General features: G+C 31.0%; 1 protein-coding gene and 1 pseudogene across 3 annotated transcripts; one reads left to right on the top strand and one right to left on the bottom strand.

Annotated features, from left to right (window-relative positions):
• Positions 1-2386: 2386 nt before the first annotated feature.
• LOC113859045 lies at positions 2387-5402 on the bottom strand (annotated as a pseudogene).
• Positions 5403-5945: 543 nt separating this feature from the next.
• On the top strand, positions 5946-13139 carry LOC113858416 (DNA-directed RNA polymerase III subunit RPC8). Of its 3 annotated transcripts, none has more exons than XM_027491075.1 (10): positions 5946-6392; positions 6594-6676; positions 6761-6837; positions 9982-10260; positions 10360-10455; positions 10774-10861; positions 11553-11637; positions 11773-11836; positions 11916-12005; positions 12788-13139. In XM_027491075.1, the coding sequence occupies exons 4-10, from the start codon at positions 10150-10152 to the stop codon at positions 12902-12904; spliced, it is 651 nt and encodes a 216-aa protein (XP_027346876.1). In that variant the 5' UTR covers positions 5946-6392; positions 6594-6676; positions 6761-6837; positions 9982-10149; the 3' UTR covers positions 12905-13139. The 3 variants fall into 3 exon arrangements, with proteins under 3 accessions (XP_027346876.1, XP_027346877.1, XP_027346875.1); XM_027491076.1 differs by having other exon boundaries at positions 5953-6392; positions 6628-6676; positions 6761-6771; XM_027491074.1 differs by having other exon boundaries at positions 5975-6392; positions 6628-6676.
• Positions 13140-18616: the final 5477 nt, after the last annotated feature.

Raw genomic sequence — 18616 nt, 5'->3', positions numbered from 1 at the left:
TAAACATATAAATTAACATAATCATTCACCTTATTCTCAATTTTTTTAAAATACATGTCATTGTCAAGAGTTTAAACCCTAGTTCTTACATTCTATGTCCCTCTAACTTTTTCACTAAGCTACCAACAAGTGGGTTGTTAGGGAGAGATCTTCATCAATGTGATCATTTAAATTATTCACCCCAAAAAGTTTGGTTAGATGGACATTACTGTCAAATTATGATAAACTAATTTAAAACTTTTAATAAATTACTTTAATTTATATTATCAATTATTATTTAATAATAATTATAGACAAAATTTGAGGCAAAATTATCACAATTAGGCAACCTCAAATAACATTGAGACATATAACAATTAAGGGTGTACACAAGTTTTTGTTATATGTGAATTATTTGAGCTTAACTCCTTAAATATTTGGTCAAGCTTGTTTATTAAAAAAAAAAATACAAATTTAAAGTTAACTACAATTATTTAAATGAGTCTAGTTCAAGTTATCTAAGTTTGAAATTAAAAATTACACACATATATGTATAAATTCTTCTTTCAAAGAATTATATTATTTTAATAATGAAAGATTTTATTTCTAATATTAAAGCATCTTCATGTAAAAAAATAATAATATTTTATTACTAATTTTCGTTAATTTTTAGCATAAAGATATTTATTAAATATCAAATGTTAAATTAATAAATAAAATTTTATTCAAATTTTACCAAAAAAAAAAAAAAGCAAATGAGCAACTCTATACTTTAAAATTTTAATTAAACCAAACTCAAATTTTAAATTTTACTTATTTAAATAAATGAATAAAATTTAACTGTAATTACACACCTAATTACAATCAATACAACAATAATTACAATACTATCATTACCATTACAACGATTTCGTCACATTGATAATCGTTTTGATTGATGAAGATTATGATTATAACTTATGTTTTCTTTTAGATTTTTTTTAATTATTCTTTCATTCATATATTATAATTTTAAAATATTACAATTTTTAGTTGTATGTATGATAATTTTTTATTTTGATTGTTATTTTATAATTTTATTTTAAATATATTGTTTTATTTTTAAAATATTTTAATTATTGTATTTTATTTGATTAATTAAAAAAAAGAATCAATTATCAATGACTAACTATTGATAACCAAAGAAAATTTTTCCATATGAATGAGGAACTTTTTTTATATTTAAAAGAAAATAAATAAAAAACTTTAAAATATATTTTTTACGTGAAATCTCAAAATGTGTCTTTCTTTTCTAGATGTGTTCATCTAACAACGGAACATAATTGCCTGAAAGAAAAACATAAATGGTTCAATGGTTGAGCAATTTACAACACGGAGCGGGCTCAAAACATGATCCATAGAAGAGATCCAGCTTCGAGCAGGCAAATGTTCGATTTTATCGATGGAATGCGTCTTTCTCTCTCATACTGCATCTCCCAGTGACTGGAGAGTATTCAAACCCGATGATGCCTAAGTTCAAGGTCAGGGTAAGATCGTGAAAAATGGCCGTTATCTCTGCTTGTAAGACTGAAGCAGAACCCAGAGAATCCACTCGCCAAACGTATTCTGAATTAAGCCACAGTAATGTCATGCAAGAGGACCCGAATTTTGGTCATAATCTCCCAATCAACCCTAATTTTATTTTGAAAATTTTCCTCCTAGCTAGCCACAGTCCAAAAAGCCTAGATACTGTACCACGAACTTCCATGGCGTGACTTTTCGACCAGTGGCAAGAATTATCACTAGCAGAGGTCAGTATTGGAAAAGCCCAAACAATCCAGATCAGTCGAGCCTTCATGTAATTCCGCAAACAAAAGCTAAATGATCAAACCTTTAAAATAAATATATTAAAGGACTGATAATTTTACCTTTTAAAATCTATCCAAAATTTATTAATTAACCACAAATCTAAAAGAAATAGGTCCTAAATTGTACAATGCTAAGAAACAATAACTATACACATTAAACATTAATGTATAAAAACATGGTAAAAAATAATAAACTAGTAAGTAGATAATTGAATGTTGTAATACATTTAACATTTTTGACATTATAAATAAATAATTTACTTTTAGACCATCCAATTTAAATTCAAAATTTGCATAAGTAATTCTTTTGGCACCCCCAACTCCAACTCAACAAAAATTCATTCTATAATTCATTCAAAATTTGTATAATATAAATTATAATTACAAGATAGAGAAGGATACAAATCTTAGGGTTGGCTGGTCCTACTTTGTTCAACAGACGGTACAGAGGGAAAACAAAAACGACATATGAACATTAGGCACTTGACACTTCCAAAGTGAAATGCACTTCAATGGATAAAGTACAAAATTATTTCACCCAACGGTTAAGATTTTGACTGAATAATTGTCATCAAATGCATGCATTTTATCAAAATCTCAACCGTTAATGTTGTAATTCCACACTAAATCCTCTGAAGTGTACCTCCTGGCCTAAAAAACAATGCAAAATTGACAGTTTTCCTATCATATAAAGGAATAACAAGCAGATAGGTATTACAAAGACTCTGGAATAGTGGATGGTCTGATTCTTGCTGGCATTCGCGTACAACGTTCCAATTGTGTCTCGTATGTTAAAGATTGTTTGGGTGTGATAGACATTTTGTTCAAGTCAGGATTAAAACCAAGACCTACTTCTACGCTCACCATCATGTCATCATCAATCATATCCTTTGCATTCCTGTCAATAAAATCATCATCTGATACTTCGCTGCCACTGTCACTGACTTCATCATTGTCATCACTATCGTATGTAGTTCTGACTTTAGACCAGCGTACAAAAAATGGCCTTATGTAGCTGAAGACAGTCAACATTGACACAGTAGGAGTGGAGAGCAAAAGCAAGATCAGTATACAATTTAACAAGTCAAATCAGATAAATGTTCAGTTGAATATCTCTTCAGCATATCCAAAAACCTTTAGTTACAAACCTTTCACTTTTCTTCAATAAACATGGATCAAATGGGAAGAACATGTCAAGTCTATCCATCCCACCAAAAGCCCTGGAAAGATCAGACTCGAGTACATCATTGAAAACAAATGACTCAGATGCCATGAAAAGTTTAGCAGCCTTTGCCTGTCTAAGATACTCTTCCACTACAGTAGGCAATCACACCTGTAGGAAAAATTTATATCGGCCTTAAAAATTTATTTTAAAGTGATGTGTACACATTTGTGATTCAGTAAAAGGTCAACAGCAGATGCATCAGAACAGCAATAGATATTACATAATTAGAATTCCCTTTGTTTCCTTTGTAAAATCTAAAATAATTGATGTAGGATCTGTTTCATTTATTAGTTGATATTATATATCATTTAGGATTTGTTTACTTTATTCAGATAAGATTGTATCATTATCGTGATTTAGGATTTGTTTCCTTTTATTAGCTATATCATTTAGATTAACTTTCTTTGTATTAACCGTCATTAAAAGGGAACCGATATTATTCAATAAAGGACAAACAGTTATACTCAGAATCAGATACTTCAAAAGAGGCTCTGTGAAGGACGAGTCTATTTCCCTAATTCCTACACAAAGGACAAACAGAGTCGCAAGAGAAAAGTTGAAACAAAATGCAGTCTCCCCCCACCGCTCTTTTTTCCTCCAATAATATTCTTATTTGATCCTAAGCTATAGATGATGTTTAATATAGAAACTAAGCTACTATCCATGATGTTCTTACCTTCAAGGGACTCAATTTATGTTTCCAGATTGCTTCCATGGGCATATTGAGAAGCTGCAATTTAAGCCTTGGTGTGTATCCATCACAGACCTCATGCGAAAACATAGAATATACATGATGGCCTGCTCACACCAAAACAAACAAAAATAAAAATCCTGAAAAAAGCAACTTCAACACGAGACAATATTTGCAGTTACTCGAAATAATGGGAGGTGTTTCCACCAGGTTGAAAACATTTAGAAGACAGCTAAACCAATTGAATAAAGATGACTTGATCAATGAAGAAAAAATCAATTTATGAAGTGGCAACGAACAAGGATGAAGGGGCGATGGCAGAGTCAGAAGTACATACAAATCTAGACATTAACAGTATGTTCACATGTAACAGTTGCATTCCTACAAATTAAAAGGTCAACTGTCAATGGACTCACCTGGCACCCAGAATAAAAAACTTGGTGTGCTCGTGGATTCATATCAAAATCATGCAACTTGCAATAGTCAAAACACCAACTGACCAATCTGAAACCTCAAGAGACCACCACATCAATTTATAGCAATTTTCTTATTACAAAACAAAAAATAATAATTGATAAGGAATGGACAGTGGACACTATCTACAAACCTTTGTATGATGCTGGCAACCGATGCAGCTGAAAGAAACCTTGCACGAGACGGATAACTAGCCAGATATGCAACAGCACTCATTCTGGAATGTACAATTAACAATGTCGTGAGTTACATTTGAACCATATACAGCACCATATACACCACATGACAGCTTCCATCAAAGTCCAATTAAGTACTTAAAATTCAAAGAGTATTTCAAGATGAGGAGGAGCAGACCCCATTTTACAACAGAATTAAGTTGCAGCTTCGAAGGCCACCATTTTGAGACAGCAGCCACAAGCCAAATAGATTGACAACTAAAAATTAATAGTAGTTTATCATTCCAGTTTCTGATTTAAGCAAGGACAATCAGTTGATGGCTACTGTGATTATTCATAGTCAAGTTGAAGACATTCAAAGGAAATGATGTACGAAGGCATTGAAATATATTTTCCCAAATTTTACAGCAGCAAATATAATCCACCTCATTCCACCTACGTAGTTCAATTAATCTGGTGGATCAGGTGGATTTTGATTTTTAAACACAATACAAATAAAAGAAGATTACCTGGTAATAGGGGGGGTTAACATCACATTCAAACATCTCTGTAAGAATCATGGCAAATTTCACACCACATCCTTCAGGATCCAATGCACATGCATAGAACATCACAAACTGCAAATAAAAAGTGGCAGTAACCATGCAATTCACTGAAATAGTATTAAAATAAACGTCATGACCAATTTAAGAACAGCAAAAATTGAGGAAAGAACAGTACCTGCGTAAATTTTGACTTGTATGCATTTAATACAGTTCTTTGAAATGATGTCAGCAGAACATTGAATACCTAATAAAGGAATTTAATGGAACAATTAGGCACATTATGAAGTCATGTCAATGCACTGTTTAAATATAAGCAGTAGTTTGTTGTCAAATGTGCATGCATGAATGTGTAGTTTTATATAGGTGGGAATACCCCAGCCAAGCGGCCACTGCTTTGACAGGATTCAAGGTGCAAAAAGGTCAGCACCATTAGGCTATCCAATTTTTCAACAACCAGGTTTCCTTGCAAACCTTTCCTATATTTCAACTCTGCAGGAGCCTGAAAAAGGAAGAACAAGAACCATAAGATGGCATAATAGTCATGAGAGATACAAGGGGAAGCCTCAAAATATAGAGCACATTCTTTTATTAGACATATATTGATGGTCAGTAATGAATATTAGCTTTATGATCCCCAAATAACTTGCATTGCACAAAGAATAAAAAGTGGATATATATCATGGTAGTCAAAATGGATATTCTACGTACGATCTGAGAGGGGATGAAAGATGTAACTCTAGGATCGTAACACGCGGATGGTAAGATCCTACAAAATTATATAAATGTAAGTAAAATAGTAAAACAAAGACAAATGAGGGAAGGGAGCAACACTCAACCCGAACCAGCGACAGGGATATGCTAAAACAGAGAAAGAGAATACGTTAAAAGACTATTTTACCCCCAAAAAGACTTAAGATAAAGTTATTTTAAGGGCTAAAAGAGAAAGTCAAATTATTTTTAAAAACTAAAACGTCTTTTTCATCCTTAAAAAACCCTAAAATTTCCTTCATTCTGGAAATTGAAAGGAAAAGTTGATTACGACACTGTTGCACTGCGCTTTGACAAGGTCGCCGGAGCAAAGCAGAGTGTCGCCACGGACAAGGTCGCCGGAGCAGACACATTCATAGGAGCGAAAGCTATAGGGATCGCAGACCAAAACAGAGCACAGAAAGCAGAAAATCCCAGACCAAATCGTAGAAAAAATCCAGTCGCGGAGCCAAATCGCAGTTGCCGGAAAAACACAGAGAAGTCGCGCAACAGAAACGTAAAGTCTCGCAGAACAGAGTGAAGAAGAAAGGAAGAAGTCGCAGTGCGGAGTTTTTGGGATTTTAGGTTCCAACTCCTTTAATGAAGTCGGGTTGGGTCGCGGGTCGTCTTCTCTGTACATCGGAATCGTGCGTTTTCAACGTTTTTACGTCCCAGCAAGAACGATCCCACCATTTCAACGTTTTTACGGTACATGTATAACCTAATTCTACCCGACCTTAAAATAATTTATTAAACCTTGTTTTAATATTAATTAAAATAATTTAATTTAACTCTAAATTATTTAATCCATATATTATGGAGTCAGGATAGGGTTACCCCTGGCCTAATTACAGAAAATACTCCCAAATTTTGTTCAGCAAACCCTAACATTCTTAATTGTTTATGGAGTTGGTTTCTTCAACTTTCGATTTGGTTTCTTCAGTTTCGATGCAATCACTCACCGTCCACTTCATCGAGGTTCTCTGTCCGAGGTTCTCTGCTTAAGTACCTTACCTTACGCTTCCATTTTATTTCAATATTTCCTCTCTTAAATTTGGCTTTGAATTCGATTGCAGAAACTTTTCAGGTTAGCTACACCTTTCGCTCATAATCCCTCCACCTTTAATCTTCTTCTTCCTCGTCAACCGCTCAGGTTTCAATTTCTTTCCTTGCTTTTCTGTTTGCTTAAACATTTCTCCGGTAGTGATAGATCACCTTACGATCTTTATTGAGAATGTTTGAAAAATGTTTTAGGAAAGAGTTATATTTTTACCCTCACTGTTTGCTCAGAAGAGTAGCGGTGCATGATGCGAAACAATTGTGCTTTTTATGTCTTTTTCCGTATGCTACAAACACGCGCAATTGCATGATATTATGGTCTTGAGAGGGGGCAAGTAGCTAAAGTGGTGAAATCACCCAGATGCATGTCACATATAGATGCGTGTGATCGTTTCTTGTCCTCTTGTATTTTGCTTGTTGAATTCGTAGTACTCTGCTGTTGGACCATGCTTAAGAGGTTTCTGATGGTGCAAATTGCAAGTCCCTAATGATTAATCCTAATGCTTTGAACTCTAAATTTGGTGGTGTGATTTCTTTTTCTTAAACCGTCGAAGAAAATATGTGTATATTTGAAATCAAAGTTATAATTGATATTAAACCATAACATTTGATTTGATATCTGACAGAAAAACTTATAAACTGATTACTCCTCTCTCTTTCTCTAGGATAAACACAGTAAGAAAATAAAAGAGGGTTTTTATTTGGATAAGAATCTAGAGTGGTTAAAAGAATGGCATAATGTGCAACTATGTGAGAAAATAACAGTAAATAAAACATTTTAAAATGCAGAATAATCTTATCATTTCATTTCCATGTCCCATTATCTCTGTTAATGCAAAGAGAACTATACTGTTAAGATGTAGAGGATCCAATTTAATTTCATTTTGATTTAAAAAGTGGTTTACACCCCGGAAAGTTGCAAACTAGTGGAATTATATCAGGGTAGGGACATAGAAAATAATTAGTTATATTTTTGTCTTCACTCCCATCCCAATCCCTTTCATATATTGTCATATAAAGAACACACGCTTATACTCACTAAAATATTGACTGAAGTAAGCGCTTGTGAATCAAGATTTTCAGTCAAATTTGGTTTATTCTGAATTGCATCTGGTCAATGATACAGTTCTACTGTGGACTGGTATAGCTGGTGCTGGTGGTGCTTAATTGATACTCACTAGCTAGCTAGATTACAAAGTCCACTTCTTCTAGCATTCATAATTGGTCTCTATCAATATTGTGCCCGTTGAAACCGTTATTTACAGCATATGTATTTAATAATTATAATTGCATTACCTCTTGCTGCCATGGTAACACAAACAATTAATGGGTTTTGATAAACAAAAGATTAAGTAATGGGGCGTCAATTTTATCACAAAATTATTAACAATATGGGAATTGAATATTGTTATTGATTATAGTGACACTGTTGGTTAAAAAGGGGACTGGAATCTTGCACTAGTGATCATGTATTTATAATCGGAAAAAATGCACTTTTTGGGTGGAAGAAAATAATTATTAATATGGATGAGTATCAATTTAGAGCCAAATGGCCCAAATCCAACAAAGAAAATAAATGGTCAAGTTATCCGAATGAACAACTCTTTTTCTTACTTGCTGCAAATTGGTGAGTGCATTATCTTATCATGAATGTTGGTGAGTGCAAATGATACTGAATTTATGAAGAAATTTCTCTGTTTTAATTATAATAAAGGGCATTTTTATCCTAGAATAATATTATCAATGTTATGATGACCCGTATTTCATATCATATGTCATTTAGTTACCAGTATTTTTTTTACCTGGTATGTTGCCTTCAGCTTGATTTTGTTGTGCAAATGTTTATAGTTGCACTGATGTTCTTTTGTTTATAGTTGGACTGATGTTCTTTTGTTATAGATTGAATTTTATTGTTAACTTATTCCACCATTGTTTATAGATGGGCTGATGTTTTATTTTGCTGTTATTGCACTAATGATTAATAGTTAATTATGAAATTAAATTTGAGTTGGAAACTTGCAATTGTTAAAAAAATTTTGCCCTTGAAGTCCTGACTCTAACCCTGATCCAGTGGGCTTTTTAGTCCATAGAGCTTTTGATTTATTGGGTTTTTTAGCCCATAGGGCTTTTTGGCCCTAACCCACCTGGGCTAGGGTTAGGGCTGGGCCAATTGTGCTTTTTGACATCTCTAAACTACCTATGGTCACCAGTCACTGACAGCATTGTTTGTAGTTTTCTACTTATAATAACAGGGACCCATAGAATTAGTTGTTTTTTAAATAGTTCTGTATTCTGGTTTTGTCATAATCACTTTATTTATTCTTGTTGGTTTGCAAATTTTCCTTACGCAACTTATTTTGAACTCCAGTCACTTTATTTTCCTTACTTTAGTTGTTTCTTAATATACTGCTATTATAAGCTGTTCAATTTAAAAAATAAGCAGAAAGAAGGATAACATTGAGGATCATGATGTTACTGGTACTTGATGCCAGTTATAATCTACCAGTGTCATACCATGCCATTAATTTGATAACAACAAAAACATGGATCTGAAACAAATGACAATTTGGGCAAAGAGCTGTCTATATATATCCTACTATATTCAAAATTATGATCTTAATTAGATAGGCACCAGTAGAGATTATTAAGAGTGCTAAAATAGATTTGTTATTGAATGTTGTTCAGAACATTATCAATGTACTAGTTTAATTCTTGTAGTTCAGGATTCGGTTATGCATCCTTAAAGTAGTGTTAAGAACTGGATTATGAGATGGATTTTGTGAACAGTAGTGTTAAAAACTGATATTGGCTTAAAACTGGTTTTTGAAATTGGTTTCGGCTAAAGAAAAGTCTTCGTCAAAACTGGTTTCAAAATCTAGTCTTAAAATCATTTTTGAACCAAATCCAAGTTTAAAACTAGTTTAATAAATCGTTTTTAAAGCTAGTTTTCAACCATATTAAGTTTTAAAACTGGTCTTGAGAAAATCTGGTTTTGTTCATAAACCAGTTCATATCCTGTTTGAACTGTAACTGGTTTGGTCTGGTTTTCAAACAACAGTAAATATTTCTTTACTTACGTACAAATCCTAATTTAGGGATTCAATTCAATCAACAATAAATGTGAAATGTTAGGATTATGATTTGTAATTTTTTTATTTTCTGAAGCTTTGATTATAATATGGAGTTTTCTTTCATATGTTTTCACCTGCTTTACTTGCTGAAGCCACTTTTTATGCAGTGCAAAAGCGACTTTTAGTTTCCTTACATTACTGAAGACCGAAGAATCAGAAGAACTTGTATCTCCTATTGACTTTGAAGCTCTGTTGGTCAAAGCAGCAAATACTTTCTTTTTGGTTGTATTTTATCTCCATTGGACCTTGGCACTCTTTAATTTGGTTAAAGCTCAATGTTCTATCTCAGCAGAATCAATCACAAATTGCGCCTGCCTCCTTCTCGTCTTGCTCTTCCCATTCAAGAAGCTATACATATTGAGCTTGAGAAACTTTTCTTAGATAAGGTTTTCTGTTGTTGCCATTTTCAGTTTTCTTTGTTTCCCATATTGTGTAATTTGACTTAATTTGCTTAGCTTCATTTTGGGTGTCTGTAATCATGTCAGGTCATAGCAAACTTGGGCCTTTGCATTTATGTTTATGATATTATATCCATTGAGGGTGGATTTGTCTTCCCGGGTGATGGGGCTCCAACTTATACGGTATGAATTCATGGATGGTTTTATCGTTTAGTCCTGCATTGGATGGGAGTTGATATATAATTTTTGCTCCTCTTAGCTGGATATTTAAACTTTATCGGGAGAAAAATTGCCCACCTAAAATTCAATCCTTAAGTTTTGATTTATGGGTGCAAAATTGTTGATATGCTATTTTTTTGTAATGATTTATTTTCAGTATCTTGGAACCTGCAAAATTATTGTACTTTCTTAGGCCCCCTCATTTACGATTTTATGATGTATGAGATGGGCTGTATGATTGTTTGTGTCTGTGAAATGACTATATTCTAATATTTCTGGCAGGTGGTGTTCAATTTGGTTATGTTTCGTCCATTTGTGGGGGAGATTATTACGGCAAGGCTTCTTTCATCTGATGCTGATGGCTTACGATGCACGTCTTCAACTATCAGCTACTCTCTTGATTGTTATTTTCACTTGACATGCATAATTTAGTTCCTTGTAGTTCTCTGTTTTATGGTTTGTTATTATTAGATAAGAATCATATTTATGTGCATACTTCTATATCATATATATGTTAAATCTTACACACACCATCATACTTCTAAGAATTTCTTTTGGTCAGGAAAAACAGTTAGAGGGGGGAATTATGATTGGTTTTTTAGTACAATATAGTTACTTGAAAGTTGTTTGTGAGCTGCTCTGATTGAGACATTCCTAATACTTACTGACAAAAATATCTCTTATTATCTGGATTAGATATGTAGGTATAGCAATATAGAAAGTGAAATGTCAGACATTGCACTCTTCCTTGATATCTTTGCTGTTTCCTTTTTCATGTGTTAGATTATGAGGATTCTGAACTTAATTAGGATCGATGTTAATTTAATTGAAGCTCATTCTATTGCAACAAAAATAATGGAAGACAAGAACAATGTGACTTACATGTTGAATTGCTACCAAAGCTAGTTTTGCATGGTGTGACACTTAAAGCAACTATTATTTGCATCATGTGACAACACCATCATCTATTGTCTGCATCCTCTCAAAACTTGACCAATTGTCAAATGTTGATGTTTTTGAAGATAGCCTCTGCTTATTAATGCTGAATCTGTGATTGGCAGTAACCCTTGGATTCTTTGAAGATATTTATGTTCCTGCGCATCATCTGCCCAACCCAAACCACTTTGTGGCTGAGCCAGTAAATAGGTGATGTTTCCATTGTCTAGTTTTACTTTTGGGATGACCTCTAAACTTAATGCATACAGTTTTTCATTTTTCATATGTAATGTATTGTATAATTATGTTCATCATCATGCTTATTTGCTGTTATGAAAATTACAGCAAGAAAGGCATATGGTTTTGGGATTTTAATGGGCAATCATATGCAATTGATGATACTGATGTGGTTAGTCTCCTTTGCCATTTTTGTTACCTGAATCTTTGGAAAGCAAAGAATATCTAAATTTCAGTTACCGATGTGGCAGATCAAATTCCGAGTTCAAAATGTGAGTTACCCACCAATTCCAGTTGAACAACCAAAAGAATCAAAGCCATTTGCTCCTATGTTGATTACTGTGAGTATTTTGATATTCACTGCACCACTATTTACCTTTACTGTCTTTATTAACGTGGTTCATGCATTTCTGTGGGTACTATAAGTTTAAACTACTAAGAATGATTAGATATATGGTCAAGTTTTACATACTAAAAGTATTTATTCATTATAGTAATATTATAAAAAAATGAGAAATTAAATTATTTTGAAATTGGGTGCTAGGAGTGTGTGCAGGTGTGTCTATATATATACAATTATAATTTTTGTTTAATTAGATGGATTCCACAGCTTCACATATAACAACTAATTGTTATCATAATGCATTGTTTATTTTGGGCCTTGATTCATAATTAATGACTAATTGTTCATGTCTTCGGTGCACACGGATTTACCTTCTTTTCTGTGTTACCTTGGGGAGGTGCAAACATCATGTTTTGGAGGGAATGCGGTGAAGGATCGAATCATTGAACCCCTACATCAATATCATACCCAAATCTTATAGACTTCTTTTCACATTGTTTCGTTTATCATCCCCATGTTTCTCTGTCCTACCTCCCCCTCTCCTACTTTAGTTTTGTCTGATGTAATCATCCACATATTAATGCTAATACTTTGTATCATGCATCACATATATCTTGATTATGGATTAAAATCCCATCATTTGCAAGAGACAAGCCGGTGCCCTTCACATTGAATTAAAATAATTATATTTGAACTTCTTGACATATATAAAATGTTTTGGTCTGATAGTAGCATCGCATATTAATGGGATAGTGACTTATCATGATGTCTATTTTACAGGGATCGTTAGATCATGATGGTCTGGGCCCTGTTTCTTGGTGGTTTGCCGAAGAGGTTGAGGAGGACGAGCAAAGGATTCAAAAGATGGTGAAATTTTTGTCAAGTGACAATTTCTAGTGTATATAAATTAGCGTGATATCCACTGAAATTTGGATTCATTTCAACGATATAAGTTATAGCTTTCTTGTTGAAATATGGTTTAGTATAAATTTTAATGAGTTTTCAAACACATATTTCATTCGTAGATTACGTTCAGCCTTGGGCTTAGAAGAAATTGTTCTTGGTACGATATGAGAAATTAGTGGTTTGGTTGCGACTCAACATCATTGAATATGCCCTTGTTTCAATTCCTTTGCTTTGTCAAGTATTTAATGGAATTATCAAGTCTCAAACAGCAAATCACTGACATTGCATATTTACTACGAAGGAATGCGGAGAAAGAAAGACTTCATAATTTCTTATATGTACACATGGAACGATATTATTTACTTTTATTTCTGTTCATAAAGTTCTATTATATTGTTCCTACAAAAACAAGTTGCGATCAATATGACAACATATCAACCCCACTCCGCCGCGCGAAGAAAAGAAACTTAGATTGTGGATAAATCATACCAGAATGCATACTTTAAGCACAAGGAAATTTAATAGATACAATTTTCATCTGTAAAATGAGGAAACCTAGCAAGTAATAACGCACTTATAACTTTATTTTAAACATTTTTTTTACTATTTCGTTCAATTCAACTAGGATTCCCAAATGATGTTAGTCTTATTTTTTATTGAGTAATTTTATATCTTAGTAAATTTTTCATGACATTTGATACGATAATAATATGTTAAAAAAATGTTAGATAATGTGTTCCGTAAAAAAGAAAATGATAGGAATATACTGTTTAAAATATTTCTTATAATTAGTTTATTTTTAAAAAAGTTAAAAGACCTTATAAATTGATTACTTTGAAAATTTTGCTTTAATTTTTTAAAAATAAACTCATTATAAAAATGGTATTAAAGGACATTTAAAACAGTAAATTGTTACATTCTTTTATAAGTTATTTGACTTAATATAATTCAGCACCCTAAAATAATAAGTCAAACTTTGGTATATATTGTACGTATATAGTACATTAAAATATAGCAAATGCCTGTTTCAATTTCTAACATAAGTTTGGGCAATATTGGTTTGATCTGGATATAAGATACAAAAAGTGTGAAACTAAACACTTTGATAGAAGCGGCCTAAGAAAGTCATTTTTAAAAAAATAAGCATCTTTATATTAATGTCACTTAGAAGTAACAATATGTTTAATATAGTTAATTATAATCACTTTTACACTTTAACATTTTGATTATCGAATCATGAGTTACTCGATAAAATTGATCATTTTAAAGAAATAACTTTTAAATGAAAAAATTTTGTAAATTTTAATGCTCATGTACTAAGCTCCATTTAATGTATTTAGTTTCAAATATTTTATTATAAATAAAAAGAATTATAATATAACATATTAATATAATAATTAAATATTAATAATAATAGAATTAAGAATATAAAAAATAATTTAATATAATATTAATATTTTTAAATTATTTTTCTATCATTTTTTTATAAAATTTTAGTTTCAAACAAAATAATTCATATTTAAATAATTTTTATTTATTATAGATAAAAAGAATTAAATATAATATATTTATATAATAATTAAATATTAATAATAATAAAATTAAGAGTATAAAAAATATATTAATATAATATTATTATTTTATTTTAAATTTTATTTCATTTAATTTTGATTGCGTCTTATTATTGTTTAAAAACTTAACCATTTTTTATTTTGTTTAAATGTAACAAATATGATAATTTATTATTAAATAAATTTATTATTTAAAAAATGTAATCATGTATAAATATTTTTAATTTTTAATGGAATATAATTTTTATTTATTATAATTATAAATAAAAAATTATATAATATATTAATTTAATAATAACAAAATTAAAAATATAAAAAATATGTTATTAAATAACTTTAACTATTTTGAGAGCTCTATTTTTAAATTATATATATATATATATATATATATATATATATATATATATATATGCTGGCCTGTCAAGTTTAACAGGCTTTGTAAATAGCTTAAGTCTGTCTTATTTACTTAAACAGACCTTAAATAAAGCTTAAACTTTATTTGTTTATTAAAAAGGTTAAGTTAGGTCGGGCAACAAATCCTGTCAGGCGAGTGACGCCTCTCGCTACAGGGAGAGAATTGTGAATTGTATAATCTCGCTACAGCGAGAATCCCTTTGCAGCACCACATCAGCCTGAGCATTTTCAATCCAATCACAAGTCAACATTCGTAGTTCAACCACAACATAGGTATATATATATATATATATATCGCCAATATAACTCCAAATGTACATTCGAATAACAATACACATACTTATATTAATAATCAAATTGAGATTACAAAACTCAAAGCGTTACAAGACCAATAAGTATTGGTTGAATGCTCTGTTTTTTCACATATACCATAATCTAATGGTGGCTGTAAAGAATTCCTCACAAGGTGAGACCCTTTGCATCTAAAGCATTTATGGGTCCCCTCAAAAGACTGAAACCACTTTTATTGCCTCCACGAGATGCAGTCCCCTTTGACTGAGACTGAGTAGCATTAGAGTATGGTCCTCTTTGAAACCTTGGAGGTCTTTGGTCCTGCCTCATTGCTCCTCTAACTCTACTATCTACCAATTTATACTTAGAATTAGCTTCAAAGATTCGACATTTGCTCACTAACGTCGGTAGATCAGTTAATTGGAATACACTAACTGCTACACAAATCTCAGGCCTCAACCCATTCTCGAATTGGGCACATAAGTCTTCATCCCCATCCTCGTGTTGAAAATGAGGCTAATACTTCATTAGTTGGTGGAATTTTGCAGCATACTCTACCACAGACATATTTCTTTGCTTTAACTCAAAGAATTCTTTGGCCTTCTGGTTCTTCAAGTCCCTTGGGAAATAATTCCCTAGGAAACTTACCTTGAATGCTTCCTATTGGACATATCCTTCTTCTTGTGGCAAGGTTTGCCTAACATATCTCTCTTGGTCGAACTTTCCTTCGAACTTTGGAGGGTTGTGCTTAGTGAATGATGAGAGCCCATAGTACTCTGCTGGCTTAGCGTCTTGGTTTTGGACCAAAGTTTCCAAGACTTGTGTCATGCATGCCAAAATTTCATTCGTAGCACCAGCAAGTCTACCTCTACCAGCCATAGTTCTAATATCAAGAGGAAACAAACAAGCATATAAGCTTCTATCATACACATTACACAGATACACTTATACACTTAGTTCGAATAATTCAAACACATTACACAAATGAGGTAAATGAGAATAGTATATTCAGTCAAGATTGATTTGTTCTAAGATTATATTATTAGTTGTTTTATATGAGGAAGGAGTTACTCTGTTAGGATTTAAATTATTCGGATGTGGTAATAATTTTGATTGAGTTCTAATTAGAGTTGATAATGATATGTAAGTATTTTAATCTCAATTTTAGAATTTATAATGTTTTGATAAACTTTATTGTAAATAATGAATTGAGTTGTATTTGTAATCATTAGTAAGTTAATGATTCTACTTGTAATTTAAATCTGACTTTGAATTAGAAATTTAATTAATTGCAATGAGGTGTTGTTTATGTTTTAAACTTATGCAACATGAATCAAGTTAATTGTTCAAATGTAATTTCAGTCTTTACTTTAATTAGAAATTTAAATTGTAAAGATAAATTTTCATCTCAATTATGAATGAAACTAATGTGATTTTACTTGCAGTTGTGTAATGAATGAGACATATATATAAAATTTTAAAATTTTATTGACTTCTATTATTTTAAGATTTATATAAATATAATTTTTTTAATTCATTTATAATATTTACCTATTTCAATTAAGTTTTATTAAAAATTATTTGTAAAATAAAAAAAATAGTCAATTATTTGAGAGCGTTGCAATTTTTATCAAGTATTGGTGAAAACCATGAAGATCAAAATGAGTAGCATGTCTTTTAAATAATGTATATAATTGTAAATAAGTTATCAATATCTTATCTTAAAAATTATGTTTTAAGTTATGATGTTTTAATTAGATAAGAATTTATAGAGATGTATAACGTAATGAGAATTTTGAATACTAAATAAAAAAAAATTGTAAAGGTTATCTCAAGTCGCATTATCACCTCTTAATCATATACACTGTTGTTTTATGTTTTTTTTTCTTTCTCAAAGCTCACTATTAGAGAAGAAATAAAAAGGAATTTGAAATTTTTTTATTTAAGGTTGTTAAAGTAAAAATAAATTCCTAAAAGACTAAAGGTCTAATTAGATTTTAATGATTGAAAATGTTACGTTAAAATGAATTTCATTTTGTTTTAAAATGATTATGTTTAAGTATTTTAGCATCATCTACAAGACCATTAAACAAATAGACAATTTAAAGAAATAAATGAGCATAGATAAAATCTCACTATTTTAAAATATACATAGTATGTTAAAATATCAATAATATAAAACAAAAATAATAAAGATACAAGCAGTTGACTAAAAAAGTAAAACTCTTATAAAAAAAAAAAGCAAAGTTACTTGTGGAAAAAGAAAAAGAAAAAGAAAGTGTGTGTTAGTTGCAAAAGAAAAAAATATTAAAAAGAAAAGAAATAAGGGTTACATTTGCATGAAAGAAAAGAGGAGTAAAGAAAGTGAAAATGTAAAAATCATTACTCCAAAAGCTTTATTTATAAACCTAGGAGATATTTGTGATTATTTTAATTAAATTAACCCTTTGTGTATCCTTTTCCTTCATTTATCTCATCTTAATTTATATAACCTTTTGGCCACATTATAACATATAAAAGACCTCATGGTTAAGCCTATGGTAGTGTATTTCTTCTTAGAGGGACTGAGCATTCTCTATTTTTGTCTTTATACACTAAAAGAGAGAGAGAGGAGAGTAGAGTATTAAGTTTGTGATTGAAGAAGAAGATAGAGAATATAAAATTTTAAATACCTTTTAAATCCTAGAGGGACTGAGCATTCTCTATTTCACATTGTTCCTTTATTCTTTAGTCAGGACTTTTGCTTGAAGGCAATCACATCTTAAGTATGAGAGGTTGATAAGTCCATATTTTGATATATTTTATGACTTATATTTATACACTTAAACCCTATTATATATATACTAATTATGCTATTAATTGTTGCAGTTTAGCTGGAAGTTGTTATTAGTGTATTATGGAGATATTTTGGATAAAAATAAGATAATTTTAGCCCTTGGTCGTGCTATGTGAATTTGAGTTTGAATTTTAAATTTTAAATTTAAACTTAGATATGAAGATTTGAAGAGGTTTTTAGTTAAAATTCTGATTGTGGATAAAACCGATTCAAAAAAATAAGAACTCAACTGACCAGGAACTTAGGGCACATCTTATATAAAAAGGCTTTATGCTCCACACTTGACACACTTCTCTACTTCATTCTACACTTTTCCACTTCATTCAATACACCATCTTCCCTTTCTTAGTTCTGACTCACTTCACCATTGAGAGTTATTAGAGATCATTGGCAAAGATAATGAACTCTTTCGAAGTTATAGCAAGTGATTGAGCACCCTGTTGGAGAACGGAAACTCTTTTCATATTTTTTCCTTATGAATTTTTCTTGTTTGTATTCTCCTTTGTGTTTTATGGATTGGTTCATTATGTTTTTCATTATGAGTAACTAAATCCATAACTATGGCTATAGGGGATCCTATTACATACCTTA

Source organism: Abrus precatorius, unplaced genomic scaffold (genome assembly GCF_003935025.1).
Source record: "Abrus precatorius isolate BTA unplaced genomic scaffold, Abrus_2018 Scaffold2, whole genome shotgun sequence".
Taxonomy (NCBI): Eukaryota; Viridiplantae; Streptophyta; class Magnoliopsida; order Fabales; family Fabaceae; genus Abrus; species Abrus precatorius.
Note: the sequence above shows the minus strand (reverse complement) of the source record. Positions and strands in the feature narration are given on the sequence as shown.